At 41.4% G+C, this 20,790-nt stretch overlaps 1 protein-coding gene across 1 annotated transcript in view; it reads left to right on the top strand.

Annotated features, from left to right (window-relative positions):
* The window catches only part of TMEFF1 (transmembrane protein with EGF like and two follistatin like domains 1), a 230,362-nt gene continuing 209,572 nt past the window's right edge, over positions 1-20,790 (top strand). Inside the window, exon 1 of the mRNA XM_056520902.1 lies at positions 1-547. Coding sequence (XP_056376877.1) covers positions 385-547 — 163 coding nt within the window. The 5' untranslated portion in view covers positions 1-384. The remainder of the gene's footprint in view (positions 548-20,790) is intronic.

The following is a 20,790-nucleotide window of genomic DNA, read 5'->3' as shown; positions in this document are numbered from 1 at the left end:
AGCCACACGTATTGCTCCCATCCAGTGGCTGGTGACAGTCGCTCTGCTGCTTGGAACAATACCCCGGACGGGCGGGCGGACGGGCAGTGAAGTGAGGCACTCGGGAAGGGAGGGGCTCCTTTCTCTCTAGCATGGTCCTGAGGATGGGTGACAGCCTCCTGTGAGGTGTAGTGGGCCCTATGTAGTGAAGGCTGAAGACTCTGGACAGCACAGGTATCTGCCATCCCAGGAGTGAGGCGCCGGCTGCAGGGAATGAAGAGTGAGTGCCCGCTCCTACCGCCGCCGTGTGCCGTGTGCAGTCATTGATGCTCCTGGCCTGCCCTAGCCGGTCCCCTCCCGTGTTCAGCCGCTCGTAGCCCCAGCATCCCTCTCCTCCTCCTCGCCATGGACGGATCTTCTCCCCCTGCCCCCAGGCGGCTGGCACCTCTGGCTCTGTGGTCCACTTCTTCTGTGCTGGTCTTCTTCCTTGCCTTCTCCGGCGTCCAGGCGTCCAACCAGCTGCCCAGCGAGTGCCAGAACGGCAAAGGCAAGGGCATCAACTGCTCAGGTAACGTGCCCGTCCTTCTTCATTCTGACAGCAGGCATGCAGCTCTAGAAATGTATCCATAGAAGCAGGGGCTGCTCTTCTTATAATTATTTATATAAATGCCCACCTAATGATGCCAGACTGCCCAGGGCACTTATAGGAAGAACATAAAAAGGGCAGGGGCTCAAGCCCCCTTTCTAGTCAACCATCCCTGCATAGAACCAAAACAATTGTCATGTAACTATAATGTTTCTATTATTGTCATGTAAATATAATGTTTCTATTATTGTCATGTAACTATAATGTTTCTATTATTGTCATGTAACTATAATGTTTCTATTATTGTCGTGTAACTATAATGTTTCTATTATCTGATGTGTATTGTATGTCAATATTATTGGACATATGACTTTATGTGATCTCCCAGGCTTTACACTATCTGGGGCATTAATGGAAATAGGTGCATCTGTGCTCCTAGGACTCCCTATTATAGCCAAAAACCAGGGGGCCACAGTGTAACCCAGCAGCAGCACTATTGTTTTAGGATATCCCTGTCTCTGTGAACAATAGGATATGCGGCTCCCTGTGTGCTGTTCCTGTGTGTAGGCAGATGATCCATCAGAGCTTGGCCACTGGCAGGTGGATGGCAGGAGTCATTAATAAGCAAGCCGCACCCCTCGCTGGATTTTGCTGGGCTCTTTCTGTCACTCTCTGTAGGAACTGGCCAAAGGAACCCAAAAATTGGCCACACAATGTGACCCTCAAGACTAGAAGCTACATAGAAAGAGGATTTTTCAGAAAACATGAAATAAATTAAGCCTTATCACAGTGGTGTCCAAACTGTGGCCCTCCAGCTGTTGCAAAACTACAACTCCCAGCATGCCTGGACAGCCAACGGCTGTCCGGGCATGCTGGGAGTTGTAGTTTTGCAACAGCTGGAGGGCCACAGTTTCGACATCACTGCCTTATTATCTGCTTCCCTTATGTCCAGTCATCCTATCCGAACACCACGTGAAAGGGTAACATTGTGTTTCGAAACGCCTCTGTTTAGGATTCATCAAAGCATTGCCTGCTCTGCTGTGTACTTGACTTAATATGAAGTTTTGGTCAAGCTGATTTATTCGCGTTGGGTTAATTTCTTTTTATCCCCTAAGGGGCGCTTAACAATGGCATAATAACTGCAACGTATGCTAATCACTCATAATGGTGGATTTCTTTATCAAAGTCTCCTGGATACAAGGCGGAACCTAATATGTATTAATGCAAGCACATCGAAGCATTGTAATTGAATGGAGTCGTAAAATAAATACACTACTCATTTGTTTGTCTCAATATTAAGCGGAACGGTTCTCAATGCTATGTGGATGTAATGCTTGTTGGCTGAAAATAAACATTGGTTAGCTCTGCTAGCATGTAGAATCCTATACGGAGAAACGTGGCTATTTATTTATCAATAGGGCTGAATTGGAAACCAGGTCTATATTGTGGGGAATTGCAGGCAAAGCCGATACCTATATTTATAAAAAATAAATGACTCGAAACACGACCATAAACAATTGACCTCTATAAAATGTAAAACTCGGATCTAGCACCCCATGAGATTATTTATATACTTGGAAAAGATGGGTGACAACCAGGACCTACAACTGGGTTGTCCTTAACCCCTTAAGGACCAAGCCCCTGGACCAGGCCAATTTAATTTTTGCATTTTCGTTTTTTCCTACCTCGTCTTCTAAAAATCGTAACTCTTTTATATTTTCATCCACAGACTAGTAATAGGGCTCGTGTCCTGCGTAATGACATCACTCATTTTACCATAAAATGTATGGCGCAACCAAAAAAATACTATTTGTGTGGGGAAATGAAAAAGGAAACTTTTTCTCGCTGTACAATTTACGGTAATAAATGATGTGTTCTTTATTCTGTGGGTCAATACGATTAAAATGATATCCATGATTATATACTTTTCTATTATTGTTGCGCTTAAAAAAAAAATTTGCTAAATTTTTAACCAAATTAGTATGTTTAAAATCCTTCTATTTTTCTTTTTTATTTGATATAACTTTTTCATTTTTCTGTATAAGCGGTGGTATGAGGGCTCATATTTGGCACCATGATCTGTAGTTTTTATTGATACCACATTTGTGTATATTAAACTTTTATTAATTTAAAAAAAAATGTTAACAAAATTTAGCAAAAAAAAAGCAGCAATTTTACGCAATTTTTTTTTTTTTTTTACGTTCAGGCTGTTCACCGTACGGGATCAGTAACATTATATTTTAATAGTTCGGACATTTACGCATGTGGCAATACCAAATATGTGTATTCATTTTTTTTTTTTACACTTTTTTGGGGTAAAATGGGAAAAAAGAACATTTTAAATTTTTATTGGGGGAGGGGATTTTTCACATTTTTTTTCATACTTTTTTTTAACTTTCATTTTTACACTTTAATAGTGCCCATAGGGGACTATCTATAGCAATCCTTTGATTGCTAATACTGTTCAGTGCTATGCATAGGGCATAGCACTGATCAGTGTTATCGGTGATCTTCTGCTCTGGTCTGCTCGATCTCAGACCAGAGCAGAAGACCCCGGGAGACGGCCGGAGCCAGGTGAGGGGACCTCCGGCCGCCATGCTGGATGGACGGATCCCCGCGGCAGCGCTGGATGACCACCATTACCGGCGGGTCCCTGGGTGCTGATAGCAGCCGGGACCTGCCATGCATTCTCGTGGTCATGAAGGAGCATAAATGTACACCATGGTGCTTTAAGCACCACGGCACCATGACGTACATTTACGTCCATTGTCGTTAAGGGGTTAAAAAGGTATTCCAGGAAAAAAATTTATTTATATATCAACTGTCTCCAGAAAGTTAAACAGATTTGTAAATTACTTCTATTAAAAAAAATCTTAATCCTTCTAATAATTATCAGCTGCTGAAGTTGAGTTGTTCTTTTCTGTCTGACAACAGTGCTCTCTGCTGACATCTCTGTCTGTATCGGGAACTGCACAGAGCAGAATAGGTTTGCTATGGGGATTTGCTTCTACTCTGGACAGTTCCCGAGACAGGTGTCATCAGAGAGCACTTAAAGAAAAGAACAACTCAATTTCAGCAGCTCATAAGTAATGAAAAAATTAAGATTATTTAATAGAAGTAATTTACAAATCTGTTTAACTTTCTGAAGCCAGTTGATATATAAGAAAACATTTTCTTTCCTGGATAACCCCTTTTAAGGCTAGGTTCACACTACAGAATTTCCGCCTGCAATTCCGCTTTGAAATTGCAGGCAGAAATTCCTCTTACTAAAATGTATAGTGTAGTGAATGAGTTTCCGTTCACAAATTCACACTTCGGAATTTGTGAATGGAAAATCCGCTTGAAAATTTCTGCCTGAAGAATGGCGTTGCTCATTCTTCAGGCGGAAATAATCGTGGAACACATTGCAGTCTATTGGAGACCGCAGTGTCCGCGTGGTCCTAGCGCCGCACTCGGAAATTTTCTGGACGGAGATTCCGCAGTGTGAACCTAGCCTAACAGAAAATCATCCTATGCAGCTACATGGAAAAGCTGAGTTACATCTGATGGAGACATCCATGGGCGAGGCTAGTGAAAGAGCAAGCTGATAAGTCATGTGCCCCTAGTGCTGGGTGCCATGGGGGAGATTAAAGGGGTACTCACCTGGAAAAAAAAAATTTTTAAATCAACTGGTGCCAGAAAGTTATACAGATCTGTAAATTACTTCTATTTAAAAATCTTAATCCTTCCAGTACTTATCAGCTGCTGTATGCTTCATAGGAAGTTTTTTTCTTTTTGAATTTCTTTTCTGCCTGACTGACCACAGTGCTCTCTGCTGACACCTCTGTCCATGTTAGGAACTGTTCAGAGTAGGAGAAGTTTGCTATGGGGATTTGCTCCTACTCTGGACAGTTCCTAAAATGGACAGCAGTGTCAGCAGAGAGCACTGTTCTTAGACAGAAAGGAAATTCAAAAAGAAAAGAACTTCCTCGGTAACATACAGCAGCTGATAAGTACTGGAAGGGTTAAGATTTTTTAATAGAAGTAATTTACAAATCTGTTTAACTTTCTGGCACCAGTGGATTAAAAAAAATGTTTTCCAGTGGAGTACCCCATTAAATAAGGCAGTCTGCCTTGGCCAAGGTACTTAGATTTAGGGCTAGTGCAGCAAACTGACTTGTTACCCAAGGTAAGGGAAAGCCTAGTTGGTTGGATGGTGGTCTAGTGGTAATGACTTCTGGGGTAACACTCTATAAAAGTATTTTCTGTTGTGAATCCTTATGACATCCATGTGATGTGCCCCATTTCTCCCGTGAGACAATTGGTTTTCCATACAGAAAGGTTAGCAGGTTAGCAAGTTCCACTTATTACCAGCTGGCTGTAACATTGTATATAGGTCACTATTAAAATGTGAGTGACTCTACCAGGAACAATTTATCCTATTTCCTACTGTGAGAACCTGCAAAAGGGAAGCTTCTTTAATTCAAAGATTGACACTTCGCTCAGGTGGAAGGGAGTCTCAGCATGAACTGACCTTGTGCTCCAGAATTAGAAAATCAATCTGGAAAAAATGACTTTAAAGTTCAAATAACTGTATTAAAATAATGCTCCAGGAAAGATGATCTGAATGAAAGACTACGGCTCACCTTTGTATAAGCAAAAACCCAAGTATGTTTAAAGAGCATCTCCCCTGAATCTAAAACCATCACCCAGAAAGTCCACCAATCTCTTTCTGGGCTTCTGTTATTCTCTTCAGCTGTATCTCTGATATAGCTGTTCTCCGAGAGCATGGCTTGTATCACTGCATGAGTACATAGCTAGGTGATCACTCCTATGGATGTTACCTAGCCTTCCTGGAAATTCTGAAAAATTCCTAAATAGAGTATTCTAATTGAGAGAAAAGAAAAAACAAGGCATGCTTTATATGTGTTTTTGTGTGAAAACATTTTTTTTTTTTATCTGTTATAGAGGACCTGTCAGTCCGCTGGTATTTTTCGCCGTATAAGACGCACTTTTTCTTCCCCTTTTTCTGGGGGGGAAAGTTGGTGCGTCTTATACGGCAAATACACACCTATTGCGGCGGTCCCTGCGGCCATCAACGGCCAGGACCCGCGGCTAATACAGGACATCACCGATCGCGGTGATGCCCTGTATTAACCCTTCAGATGCGGCGATCAAAGCTGACCGCCGTGTCTGAAGCGAAAGTGACACTAACCCGGCTGCTCAGTCGGGCTGTTCGGGACCGCAGCGGTGAAATCGCGGCATCACAAACAGCTTACTGGACACCGGGAGGGACCTTACCTACCTCCTCTTTGTCTGCTTTTAAAATTGGGTGCGTCTTATATGCTGGTGCGTCCTATAGGGCGAAAAATACGGTAATGCTTAATCCCCCATGAAAAAAAAAAAACCTATTGTGGATGACATTTTCTTAAAATCCTGCATCTTACTATTACTCTGTTTTTCTTTCTGGGAATGTGAATGAATTGAAAACGATTCCTCATGTCAATAGGGTGTATCCCTAGATAGTGTGATGGAGTCAGAACAGGCCATTTGACAAGGGGAATAGTAAGGCTATCCTATTAATTTATGCACACGTTGCCCTATCCCCTGCTGCTGATCCTATGGTGCTGGGTTCTTGCTGCTCACTGCTTCCTGGTGATATGAAGACATGCAGGAAATTGCTGCCTTGCCAATCACTGGCCTTGCTGGAAGCAATCTTGCCTGAACTGTTCTTAACAGCGTTTAACCCCTTAAGGACGGTGGTGGTACTTAACGCACCAGGACGTACATTTACATCCTGTATATAACCGCGCCATAACGCACCAGGATGTACATTTACGTCCTGTACATAACCACGGGCATCGGAGCGATGCCCGTGTCACGCGCGGCTGATCCCGGCTGCTGATCGCAGCCAGGGACCCACCGGTAATGGCCGACGCCCGCAATCTCGCGGGCGTTCCGCCATTAACCCCTCAGATGCCGGGATCAATACAGATCCCAGCATCTGCGGCAGTACGCGATTTGAATGAATGATCTGATCGCCCGCAGCGCTGCTGCGGGGATCCGATCATTCAGAGCGCCGCACTGAGGTCCCCTCACCTGCCTCTGTCCGGCTCCCGGCATCTTCTGCTCTGGTCTGAGATCGAGCAGACCAGAGCAGAAGATGACCGATAACACTGATCTGTTTTATGTCCTATACAGAGAACAGATCAGTATTAGCAATCATGGTATTGCTATGAATAGTCCCCTATGGGGACTATTCAAGTGTAAAAATAAATAAATAAATAAATAAAAAAAAATTAAATTAAAAGCAAAAAAAAAGTGAAAAATCCCCTCCCCCAATAAAAAAGTTAAACGTCAGTTTTTTCCTATTTTATCCCCAAAAAGCGTAAAAAATTAATTTAATAGACATATTTGGTATCGCCGCGTGCGTAAATGTCCGAATTATTAAAATAAAATGTTAATGCTCCCGTACGGTGAACGGCGTGAACGTAAAAAAAAAGTCCAAAATTGCTACTTTTTTAATACATTTTATTTAAAAAAATTATAAAAAATGTATTAAACGTTTTTTATATGCAAATGTGGTATCAAAAAAGTACAGATCATGGCACAAAAAATGAGCCCTCATACCGCTGCTTATACGGAAAAATGAAAAAGTTATAGGTCATCAAAATAAAGGGATTATAAACGTACTAATTTGGTTAAAAAGTTTGTGATTTTTTTTTTTAAGCACAACAGTAATATAAAAGTATGTAATAATGGGTATCATTTTAATCGTATTGACCCTCAGAATAAAGAACACACGTCATTTTTACCGTAAATTGTACGGCGTGAAAACGAAACCTTCCAAAATTAGCAAAATTGCGTTTTTCTTTTTAATTTCCCCACAAAAATAGTGTTTTTTGGTTGCCAAAAACTACAAAATGACCCAAGAAGGGGCTATGAGGCCAAAACAATATAATTAACCAAACCCCAAGGCCGCAGCCTGGGGTGCAAACACCTCAAATTTCTCCCCCCTAAAACATAACACTTAATAGTGTATATCTAAAAAGTAACAAATCCAGAAGGTGATGATTAAAAATGCAATGTCAAATGGGAAAATAATGTAGTTATTGGGGCAACATGGCTCCAGTGTACAGGGCTCTGCAGAAGCCCAAACTTCCCAATTGTGACACTAATTAAAACACAAAATTGCCGCCTCTACATGTTTCGCCGTCACCACAGCGTTCTCAAGAGGCAATATGTGGCACATGTGGTTGCCACATATTGCCTCTTGAGAACGCCGTGGTGATGGCGAAACATGTAGAGGCGGCAATTTTGTGTTTTAATTAGTGTCACAATTGGGACGTTTGGGCTTCTGCAGAGCCCTGTACACTGGAGCCATGTTGCCCCAATAACTACATTATTTTCCCATTTGACATTGCATTTTTAATCATCACCTTCTGGATTTGTTACTTTTTAGATATACACTATTAAAAGTTATGTTTTAGGGGGGAGAAATTTGAGGTGTTTGCACCCCAGGCTGCGGCCTTGGGGTTTGGTTAATTATATTGTTTTTTGGTTGCTCCATACATTTTATGATATAATGAGTGATGTCATTACAAAGGACAACTGGTCATGCAAAAAACAAGCCATCATACTAGTCTGGCGATGAAAATATAAAATATATGATTTTTAGAAGGCGAGGAGGAAAAAACGAAAATGTAAAAATTTAATTGTCTGAGTCCTTAAGGCCAAAATGGGCTGAGTCCTTAAGAAGTTAAAGGGGTACTCCGGTGAAAACCTTTTTTCTTTTAAATCAACTGGTGGCAGAAAGTTAAACATATTTGTAAATTACTTCTATTAAAAAATCTTAATCCTTCCTGTACTTATTAGCTGCTGAATACTACAGAGGAAATTCTTTTCTTTTTGGAATGCTCTCTGATGACATCACGAGTAGAGATGAGCGAACTTACAGTAAATTCGATTCGTAGCAAACTTCTCGGCTCGGCAGTTGATTACTTTTCCTGCATAAATTAGTTCAGCTTTCAGGTGCTCCGGAAAAGGTGGATACAGTCCTAGGAAAGAGTCTCCTAGAAATGTATCCACCTTTTCCAGCCCACGGGAGCACCTGAAAGCTGAACTAATTTATGCAGGAAAAGACATCAACTGCCGAGCCGAGAAGTTCGTGACGAATCGAATTTACTGTAAGTTCGCTCATCTCTAATCACGAGCACAGTTCTCTCTGCTGACGTTATTATAATAACACTTTATTTATTGTTGTCCTTAGTGGGATTTGAACCCAAGTCCCCAGCACTGCAAGACAGCAGTGCTAACCACTGAGCCACCATGCTTCTCTTAGCATACATCTGCTATGCATCTGCTATGCATGGTTGCTAAAATGGACAGAGATGTCAGCAGAGAGCACTGTGCTCATGATGTCATCAGTGTTCCAAAAAGAAAGGAATTTCCTCTGTAGCATTCAGCAGCTAATAAGTACTGGAAGGATTAAGATTTTTTAATAGAAGTAATTTACAAATATGTTTAACTTTCTACCACCAGTTGATTTAAAAGAAAAAAGGTTTTCACCGGAGTACCCCTTTAACGTAAAAAATAAATAAATATATAAATCACAGAATTGCATTTTTTATAATTATAAAATCATATCCCCAAAAAATTTTTAGTAAAAAAGTGTTCAAAAAGTCCGATCAATACCAAAATGGTACTGATACAAACAGCATATTACGGCCCAAAAAATTAGCCCTCATACAGCCCAGTATATATGGAAAAATAAAAATGCTATAAAAAAAATTATTATTAAAACATGACTGAAACTAAACAAATTTGGTATTGGTGTAATCAGGCTGACCTAAAGTATCAAAATAATATGTAAGTATGACCACAAGGTGAATGGCGAAAAAAGAGAACCCCAAAATTAGCATTTTTTTCAATTTCACCTAACAAATAATTTTTTTTGGTTTCAGAGCATAAGTTATGGATAAATGAAAGGTGTCATTACAAAGTATACTTGGCCCCGTAAAAAACAAGCCTCATATGAGTCTGTAGATGGGGGAAAAATAAGATTTATGGCTATTATAGGATGAGGAGGAAAAAATTAAAGTGCAGAAACTAATAAAGACCTTATTTACGTACTATTTTGGTTGAAATTATTTTCCCTACCATGACAAGTGGATTTTCTTGAGGGACAAGTAGATTGTGTTCTGCTTTAGTCCCTTGGACAAGTATTTTATTTTATTTTTTTTTCAAACCACTGTGGAATCTTAAATTTTTTTTTTTTTTACATCCGTTCAATGAATTCTTTTGGACTCTGGGCTTTAGGGGGAGATTTATTAAAACCTGTGTAAGGGTACATTCACACGCACAGATTTTCACAGCGTATTTAGCTGCGGATCCGCTGGTGAAGGCCCCGCTCTATGCTGGCTTTATATGTGCCTGCTGGTAGAGGCAATACGCTGCTTCGAGCAAACACAGTGCAGCGATGTGCGCGGCTTACTCGCACATCGCGGCCGCTCTCCCTGCTCTGAGCTAGGCAGAAAGTATACTGCGACTCGCACATCGCATTGTGTCTGCTGGTAGCGGCATATTGCCGCTACGAGCAGGCACATGTAAAGCCAGCATAGAGCAGGCCTTCACCAGCAGATTTGCGGAGTAAAATCTGCTGTAAATCCACGTGTGTGAACGTACCCTAAAGGAAACTTTGCAGAGTTGCCCATAGCGACCAATCAGATCACTTCTTTCATTTTTCACAGGCCTTTTCAAAACTGAAAGAAGCAATCTGGTTGCTATGGGTAACTCTTCAAATTTTCCTCTGGACAGGTTTTGATAAATCTCCCCCTTTGAAGTAAGTCATCTGATTAGTTGCTATGGGCAACTACTCCAAACATGCAATAAAAGAGTTAAGTACAAGAATGAGATATATTTGCACAAGACAAATTTGCTGTGGAAATTTCTTTAACAGAAATCCATGTGCTTGTTTCCAAACCAACCTTGTTTAGCTATTCAGGTATTGCTTTAGCATCTAGTAATAAGCTAGGGGCTGCAGTGTATACAGTGCTAGTGACTCAGAGCCTCCCCCCAGTGTATTCTATTGTGGTAGCCTTGGGGGGTGTATGGTAGTTGGGGATGTTGTAGTAGATAAGGGGTTAATGTTAACCCTATAGTTCGTGACGCCAGGCTGAGGGCTAGCATGCTGAGGTAACTCTCCGGCCTATCGCCGCCCTTCCCAGAAACGACAGGTGCATGTAATGAAATGAAGGTCCACAATGTACTTGAACTTGGGTAACTTTACTTAAGTGCTTGCGGTACATCCAATGAACAATGACAGTCTCCGGAATACAGTCTTTATATAGCTCAATGACTGACAATTGTTGCGGACCTTGAAATAAATTAAAGTCTCTGAATTTAGGGTAGTTATTGCAGATCCGTCCGGATTCAGGGGATAGATAAGGTCCGGTGATCTTGCAGAGTGCGTGGGATTGATTCAGGCCTAGACTCACAGATCTAAGCAGCGCAGAAACTTCTTGCTTGCTTGCATAGGAACAAGAGAGCGAGAACATGGCCGCCGCTCCCTTATATGGGCAGAGGGCGGGGCTAATCTGATTGGTCCGAACATCCGTCATTCACTGTTACCATGAGTGATGGGATTGACTACGTCACAAGGACCTCCAAAGGTCCTCAAGCAGAAATACCATAGAGTTCACCTAACCACGTGACCCGCAGGTCCTGCTACGCTATGGGACAGGTAATTAACTATTTATAGAGCTTTTATATAATATTTACATGCTTCCTAAGTAAGCTATTGGTGCAATAACTATCTGGATGAGAGGTGACTAGGGGTGGATAGGACAATAGGAACCCCGACGTCCTAGGGACTCTGGCTATGGAGACCCACAATAAAAAGGTACCGTATAGGATACGGTAACGGGACACCACACTATATTCAGCTAAAATGCATTAGAATACACAATACATTGGTGGAGGCTCTGTGTCACTAGTATACACTGCAGCCCCTAGCAGAGCGAGGAGTGAGCAGGGACCAGAGCATGAGAAGCCCTGTAGTTCCTGACATAGATGTTGGTGGCAGCATAGAGTCCTGCGACGAATTTGATTCACATCACATATAGAATACACCATTTTTTTCTGATAAAACGTCAGCAAAATGATGCTATGTAACTGTACCCATTGTGCAGAAAAAGTGATTAAAAGGACATAGTATTCAGTCTAAATTTAGAAAAGTCCAGTTTTCTGATATCAGTAACTGAAGCCATGGTAAGCCAACATTGCTCAATACTGAGGAGAGTTGGAGGATGTGGCATAAAAACCTAAAATCAAAGGACAGTAACATACTGTATATTGGGAGATCTGGAGGTTTATAACACTTAAAGGGGTATTCCAGGATTTTTTTTTTTTATTTGACTATGCTACAGGGGCTGTGAAGTTAGTGTAGTTCATAATATAGTGTCTGTACCTGTGTGTGTGTGTGTGTGTGTGTCTGTGTGTGTGTGTAACGGTTTTCTCACAATTCTTCTGTGATTTTCACCCCACTATTTATTTATTTTGGCAACAAAATCTACAACAATCCTGTTGTTTCTTAAATAAGTGCAGTTTAACTGAAGCACGCTTCCAAGATCCCAATGTGCGGTGGAAATGTTCTTTGCGCTTGAACAGCTCTAGACAGACATATCATTTACAGTCTGTTTTGCCACCTGTTCTGTAGCTAAATAATATCCTTCCTATAGGTCTCAATTCAAGCAGGTTTCATTTTACCAGCTTTTGTTAAATGGTAGTTACATGGTTTCAATTAGAGTGTTGACAGTCATCTCACAGCGAGCATAGTAAAGTGTAAAGAAGACAGCGTCGTAGACCCGAAAACTTTATGTATAAGGCTGGGCTCACAACACGTTTTTGCAATACAGTTTCCGTATACGTTTTCAATGTGAAAACCATATGGAACCGTATTGAAGACCGTATACATTGACTCTCCATTGAAAACCGTATGCCAAAAGATGCATTCGGTTGTGTCGGTTTTGCATCTTGTACGGTTTTGTCTATTTTTTCCCATACCCAAAACCGTAGTCTACCACAGTTTTTGGTCTGGTGAAAAGCAGTATTGAAACTGTATAATTTTTTTTTTTAATTTTAACATGGGAGTCAATTGGAATCGTACACAACCATTTGCACCATACCGTTTTTGACTTTGCACATACACAGTGCACACAAAGTTTTTTTTAGTGGAATATTAATCAAACAAGTGAAACTTTATTCATTAAAAAAATGGATGTAACCGGACATTATTTTTCAAACCATATACCGTTTTCAACCGTATACTGGTTACAATCTGTACACACATTCTGAGAAATCCGTTTTTCATCCAAAAATCTGATATGGGAACTGTATTGCAAAAACGTGGTGTGTACCCAGCCTAACATACATAGTTGTTCTATATTAATCCATATAGTCATTAAAGGAGTTGTCTGGGTAAAACGGAAACTTTTTCTACGGCTGAGGTGGTGTAAAAATAATTAACATGTTATACTCACCCCCTGTGATCATCTGCAGCTGCTGTGCTGATTCTCCTGATCCCCTGGTCTCCACATTTTCTTGGTTCGCCCCCACTGTTACTTTCCCGGTGGCGTTAGCGGTGTCTTGCCTCACAGATTAACAGTTAGTCAAAGATAGTCACAGATTAACAGCGGGCAGGTCCTATAGAGTCAAGGCAACACAAAACCTAAAAGAAATGGAGACCAGCAAAGGACCAGGAGCATCAGCGCGGGTCCAAAGGAGGTAAGTAAAGCATTTTATTATTTTTACACCACCCCAGCCCTGGAGAAAATTTTTATTTTCCGCAGACAAAACCTTTCAATACAATCTAGAACTTACACTAAAGGTTTGTTACAAAGTCATATACAACCATATAACAATGTTACAATAAAAAAAAATACACATACACACAAGCTTCTGTGCCGTAATGCCAAATCTGTAACACAACATCTGCGTAGGACTTTTATAATACTGATCTTCCTACATTGCAGAAGGGCATTTGTACCCCATTAGATACTAGGGTCACATTATTTCTATTTATCTATTATATAATCTATCTATTTTATAATATGCTAAACGATGACGGATTTTAATTTATGACCATTTTCTTTTATTCTTAAGCATTAACTTTGCAATTCTGTTTTAATCCCTTATTGATGCCTGTACCGCAGAAGATCATGATTTGCTACATGTCATTGTAGTAGAGAGTTTTAATCAGAGAATAGTATAACTGGGTCCTACATAGTGTCTAGTCACTCCACTAGGGAGCGTTACTGGGTGGCCTGGCCTTGTGACAGCGGGCCATGATTTCAGATGCTAGATGCTGAATTATCCGTCCAGGCATAGAGGTACTTCATCATATTTAATGCTGTGTAGAATCCATCGTAGGCTACTCTGGGGATTACACAGACTGGGGGTTATTTTCTTTGTTCCCTTCAAAGTTGTTTAAAAGGATGGCCCTATGGCCCTTCTATTTTACAGATTACTCTGTGATGTATAACTACATACTATGATGGTGACATGTGAGGGGGTCTGTATTATTTCAATCCCATTCACCTATCTACTCTACCTCATTACCTATCAATATGGCTAATGGTGCCAGTGGTGTTTGTGATGATAGGTAACAATATATACCCCCCCCCCCCCCCAATATGGAACAGTGTTATCTATTCCATCTATTCATGACTGGCACATCCTCAGGTCAACTATGTTGTGTTTTGTGGCATATCCTATATGTGTGTGTGTGTGTGTGTGTATATGTATATATCTATATCTATATCTATATATATATATATATATATATATCTATATCTATCTATCTATATCTATATATATATCTATATATATATATATATATATATATATATATATATATATATATATATACTAGATAGGTGGCCTCTTTTTTATTTTCTCCCTTGATGACATCACAGTTGCCCATAGCAACCAATCAGATTTCAGCTTTTATTTTTCTGAGGCCTTTAAAAAATAAAAATTAAAAAATGAGAGAAGCAATCGGATTGGCTGTTATGGACAACTGCACCACTCTTCCTGTATTGTACCACTCTTCCTTTACACAGGTTTATTACATTGACTCCTATGTATGTATTTACTAACTTCAAATAAATGTTAGCATAAAATCACATGGTTGGTATAGCCAGTTTTAAAGCACTTGGTAAATGGCAAAAAAAAAAGTTTAAATTCAGGAGCGGTTATGTTATTTATTACTGATGTAATGCCTGACAGCACTGAATAGGTGTGGCATAAGTCATCCATAATACAGTATCATACATCTCCTCTCCCCAACCTTTATATTACTCTCATAAGATATTAGGATGTTGCTTGACAGTAACATTATACTGGAGAAAACTAGTGATTTACATGAATTACCTAAATGCTGCTCTGAGGGGTAAATAAAAATAAAATCAATGGGGCAAGTGTATCAATATGATCTAAAAGAAAAACTGTCTTTGTTGCCCATAGCTGCCAATCATAGCAAAGTGTTTACATTACCAAAGTTCACCTCTGATTGGTTGCTAGGGGCAACAATGACAGCTTTTCTTTTAGACATTTTGATAAATGAGAGACCTTATTCTTTTTTGTGCTGACTGCATATCTTCGATGGGAACTTGGACATGTAAAGCTGCCCTACCGTGAGGACTTGACCAAATAGCTCCCTTTTATAGCTTCCTGGGAAGAGTGTGAAGGGCTTCTGCTTACATGCAAAATCCAATCTATAAAGTCCGAGCTGCAGTGTAAAAGAAGGAGGAAAACAGAGCAGGGCCCAGAGTCCATGATTTGATAGAATGTTGATTTTATATTTCCTTAGCGTATGTACACACTACGGAATATTCGCTTGGAGAAATTCCAGGTAGACCTTTCGCGTCCAGCAAGTGCCACCACAATGAATGCCATCCCCATTGGCCGCTATGCAGTTCCGCACGGTATTCCAACAAAAGAATATGTTTGAAATTCCATTCCAGTGTGCACAATGCAACAAAATCCAATTGAAAACAATGGGAGGCTGCTGCTTCAAGTGGAAATTTTATAGTGTGCATGGGCCCTTAGAGTCTTTGTAGATGCTATTGTTTCTTGGCTAGTTTTCTGTATTTACTGACTAGCGGATGAGAAGTGAAGAATGTCTGATTTTACTTGAGCTCTGTCTTGATTTCAAAGGGGTATCTTCTAGACAACCTTGTATGATACCCAACATTTAAAACTAGGGAGAACAGATTAGGACATTCCCGGTATGGTCATCTGTGAGTCAAGTGTGTTGAGCCATTTACTGCAGTGGATCTCACCCTGGTAGGTTATGTGTTATTTATTACTGAAGTAATGCCTTTAATATTTCAACTGCAATGCTTGGGGGTCTTGGGCATCTTTCATATTTAAGGGGTTGTTTGTAATGAGGAGACAACCCCTTGAGCCAGTGTTGCCATTGTTGCCATATTACAATGCCTAAAATTTTATGTTGTATTACTTGTGAAGATAATTTTATCACTGGAATTTAAATGGGAATTTAATAAAACAGAACCCATTTGCCGCCGGGGTTGGTTTTATGTATAATAAATAGCTGTTTGCTTGTATATTGTAATTTTTTTCACTCTTCCCATAATTATTTAGAGCCCTTGCAGCATAGGCATTATGTGTGAAAATCTTCAGTCTTTTATATCAGCTATGCCGACTTTCTGCTGCTTTCTATTACTGCTATTATATGTTTTTTGCTTCTATACAGTCAGCGTGTACTGTATTTGTTTTAGCTGACAAGAAAGAAAATGATGCTGTTACCCCCCATGGAAGTAAGAGATTTGTCTGAGTAAATGGCTTTTTAATCACTTCTTAGGCGAATTGAAAGGGAAATTTACTCAGATGCTTAGATTTTCTGTGTTTTCCCTGAGAAGATTGTTTAGAGGGACAACTTGCTTGGAGCTGTGAGCAATTATTGATTCTCTGCTCCAGTGAAGCTTTATGTCAGATTCTTTTTTTATCAGCCAGCTAAAAAAGCTGGAGCAGACTGGGGTCCTTTGTTAGGCTGGAGACCAGGCCGCTTTTTACTTAAGGTCATTAGGTGGGACCACTTGCTGATTGATGTTGCTGCCAGCAGTTGATTTCTAATAATATATTTTATTATGATATTATTACCTGTCACATGCGTGCCGCTTATGTCAATTTCTAATTCAAGCTGGATGTACAAACCTCTCCCAATCATGTAAATGTATGTATAGAATGTGTTTGGAGACAAAAAACAAAACAAAGTGAATATATGAAGGTGTAAAAGTGTATTTAACGCTATAGATTAGGGATGCACCGAAATTTCGGCTGTCGAAAATTATCGTCCGAAAATGCCCCTTTTGTCATTTTCGGCTGAGTAAATTTTCTGCCGAAAATTTGAGGGGGCGTGGCTTAAACCCTTCCCGACCCATGACATACATGTACGTCATGGGTCGTATGAGGACATGACACGGACCCACGGGTCAGGTCTCAGCGATACACGGGAGATGCCTGCTGCTATCAGCAGCTGACATCTGCCTGTAATTGTTACGCCGAGCGCTCCGGGTCCCCGCTCCTCCCCGGAGCGCTCGCTACACTCTCGCTCCCGCAGCGCCCCGGTCAGATCCACTGACCGGGTGCGCTGCGATACCGCCTCCAGCCGGGATGCGATTCGCGATGCGGGTGGCGCCCGCTCGCGATGCGCACCCCGGCTCCCGTACCTGACTCGCTCTCCGTCGGTCCTGTCCCGGCGCGCGCGGCCCCGCTCCCTAGGGCGCGCGCGCGCCGGGTCTCTGCGATTTAAAGGGCCACTGCGCCGCTGATTGGCGCAGTGGTTCTAATCAGTGTGTTCACCTGTGCACTCCCTATGTATACCTCACTTCCCCTGCACTCCCTCGCCGGATCTTGTTGCCATTGTGCCAGTGAAAGCGTTTTCTTGTGTGTTCCTAGCCTGTGTTCCAGACCTCCTGCCGTTGCCCCTGACTACGATCCTTGCTGCCTGCCCCGACCTTCTGCTACGTCCGACCTTGCTTCTGTCTACTCCCTTGTACCGCGCCTATCTTCAGCAGTCAGAGAGGTTGAGCCGTTGCTAGTGGATACGACCTGGTCACTACCGCCGCAGCAAGACCATCCCGCTTTGCGGCGGGCTCTGGTGAATACCAGTAGTGACTTAGAACCGGTCCACTAGCACGGTCCACGCCAATCCCTCTCTGGCACAGAGGATCCACCTCCTGCCAGCCGGCATCGTGACAGTAATGACTGACATCAGAGAGTGTTCCGCTTTCCGTCATCTACCATACCCGGTTGCCCACTGCTATTTCTTGTAGCGGGGGGCTGCCGCTAATAGTGGACATGCAGCAATAGCCGCGGCAAGCTATTAACCCTTTAGATCGCCGCTGTCAAAGTTGACAGCAGCATCTAAAGGGACATGTAAACTCTTCCTGGTGGTCCAGTGGGGTTGATTGCTCCCCCCCCCCCCCGCAGTGCAATTGCAGGGGGGGGGGGGGTGATCCACTGTGGAGGTAGCCAGAGGGCTTACCTCTGAATCATTGGTGTCCGTGGCTCTTCATCTGATTGAGCCTAGCTAAGGAGGCTCAACCAAATGAGCACAGAGCACACAGATCAATGGAGTTCTATGGAACTCCATTGATCTGTATGAGGTATCTAATGATTCCCCCTAAAAGTCCCCTAAGGGGACTAATAAAGTGTGAAAAAAAAATAAAAAGTTAAACAAAATTTTCAAAAAACACCCATTAACCCCTTCCATATTAAAAGTTTAAATCACCCTCCTTTTCCCATTTTCTTTATAAAAAATATGAAAAAATAATAAAAATAAACATATTTGGTATCACCACATGCGTATTAAATTATTATGTTTCTGATCCTGCACTGTGAACGACGTAAATGCAAAAAAAAATCCCAAACACAAAAAATTGCTGATTTTGGTTACATCACATCCCCCAAAAAAAGTAACAAAGTGTAACAAAAACTATATTAAAAAAATTAAAATAAAGGTTTTTTTTTTTCGGTTTCAGCCCAAAGTTTCCCTTTCGGTGCATCCCTACTATAGTTACTACTGTAATATGATGCAGGGCTCCAGATACCCATTAAAATTATTATTAATGCGTCCAAGAATCTGCAGAAGGCACGGCATCTGATTTTCCCTCAGCATCTAGACGCTTCTGCTAGAGCCTGCCACTGGCACAAGTGAGGGGGTCATTTTCTGAAATGCACTTTATGAATTTAGTTTTTTCAGGTATAAAAATTCCTAATAAATCATACCCATTGCAGACAGTTAGTATCTTTCCTTATAAGGATAATTAATATATAAATACACACACACACACACACACACACACACACACACACACACACACACACACACATATATATTCATATTCAATCTTAAAAATTTTTGTTTAGGAAGCAAAAGTATCTAGGTAGTTTTTAAAATATTATGAGGCCCGTGGTGCAAATCATAGAAGGTTAATATATTGTATTTATTCTGTGCCCTTGAGGGAAAATTATTACAAAGTAATCCATCTCTGGATAGCTTAAATGGACTCTTTCACAAATCGAAAGTGAAAAATGACCCTTAATTAATGAAGTTATTATTTTAGCTGTTGACTGTGCTGAGTATTAATGTGTACTTGCTGTTGTGTAACAATCAGGATTTTCCAAGAAAGGAGGGGGATTAAAAAATAAAGTAATACCTCCACACCAGGACCACCTAAGTAGGACCCCCATTAAGTTGGTAGGTCACCTAGTTGGTACACAGTTCTCCCTAGTAGGTAGTTTCCCTCATTATGTACATCTCTTAAGTAGGTACACAGATGTCTCCAGTAAATAGGTAGGTAGGTCCCTTCAGTAGGTAGACAGGTCCCCACAGTAGGTAGGTGGATGCCCCTAAAAGGTAGGTAGCTTTTCCAGTTAGCCTCCCCAGAAGGTAAGTGCCCCCAGTTAGTAGATAGGTCCCCCGGTATGTAAGTAGATGCACTTAGTAGGCAGACAAAACTTCCAGTAGGTAGGTAGTTCCCCCCAATAGACTGTCCTAAACTGCCTGAAACCTACATGAGTAAGTGGGGGGGGGCAACGAATGTGACGTGTCGACCCTAAAAGCCGAAGGAAGACCAAGGCTGTATGGTTGGAGACCGATTCCAATGGCTCCAGAAAAGTGGCAGAAGATAAGTTTTGCAGCAACCTGGGCAGAATTCAGAAATAAATTAAATCACTGAATACCTCTTTAAGAATACCTATACAGTTGAAAGGGGCAAAAAGAGGCAGTTTAAACCATGAAACGGTCCCCTTGCATACACCTCTGGGGTAACAGTACCAAACTGTCTTAACCCCTTAAGGACAAAGCCCAATTGGGCCTTAAATGGGCACTGTAAAAACATATTTTTTTTTGATATGTTGTAGTACTTATGTACTACAACATATCTCTAATATAGATTAATTATTATTTTTTGCTTAAAATGGTTTAATTTGCATTTGAAAACCGGCCACTAGGGGTCTCCCAACTAGTGCCGGCTGCAGCTTTGACGTCACGAGTGAATTAGGACTGATGCCGGCCGGGCAATCGGTCCTAATTCAGTCAGCCTGCGCTCGCTCCCTGCCTGTCAATCAGACAGGCGGGAGCGAGCGCGGTGAAGTGAAAATGAAGACAGCGCATGCACACTATATCAGTGCCGCGCTGAGGCTCCATTAGTATGGTCCCGGGTCTCGGCAGTTGTATATTGCACGACAGGCTACTCCTATACTCCTCCTCGCTGGATAACACATGTACTGCTAAACAGGAAGGAGGAGACCCCGAAGCAGCATAGATGAAGTGAGGGCGGAAGTCGGCACCCAGCAAGTGTCAGTGACGTCGCGCCTGCTGGGGAAGTCGGCTTCCGGCAGAGGAAAACAGAAGAACCCAAGAAGACCCATTTGTAAGATATAACAACATTTTTAAAAGGCAGGGAGGGGGTTAGGGATAGATTACCAATAGGTAGGGACAGAAAGGAAAAAAACAGATGGTGGGAGCTACTCTTTAAGGACACAGACAATTATTATTATAATTATTATTATTTATACGTTTACATTTTTTCCTCCTCGCCAACAAAAAAATAACTCTTTTATATTTTCATCCACAGACTAGTATGAGGGCTTGTTTTTTGCGCGACCAGTTGTCCGTTGTAATGCCATCACTCACTTTACCATAAAATGTAAGGCGC

This window comes from Hyla sarda, chromosome 5 (genome assembly GCF_029499605.1).
Source record: "Hyla sarda isolate aHylSar1 chromosome 5, aHylSar1.hap1, whole genome shotgun sequence".
NCBI lineage: Eukaryota > Metazoa > Chordata > Amphibia > Anura > Hylidae > Hyla > Hyla sarda.
Note: the sequence above shows the minus strand (reverse complement) of the source record. Positions and strands in the feature narration are given on the sequence as shown.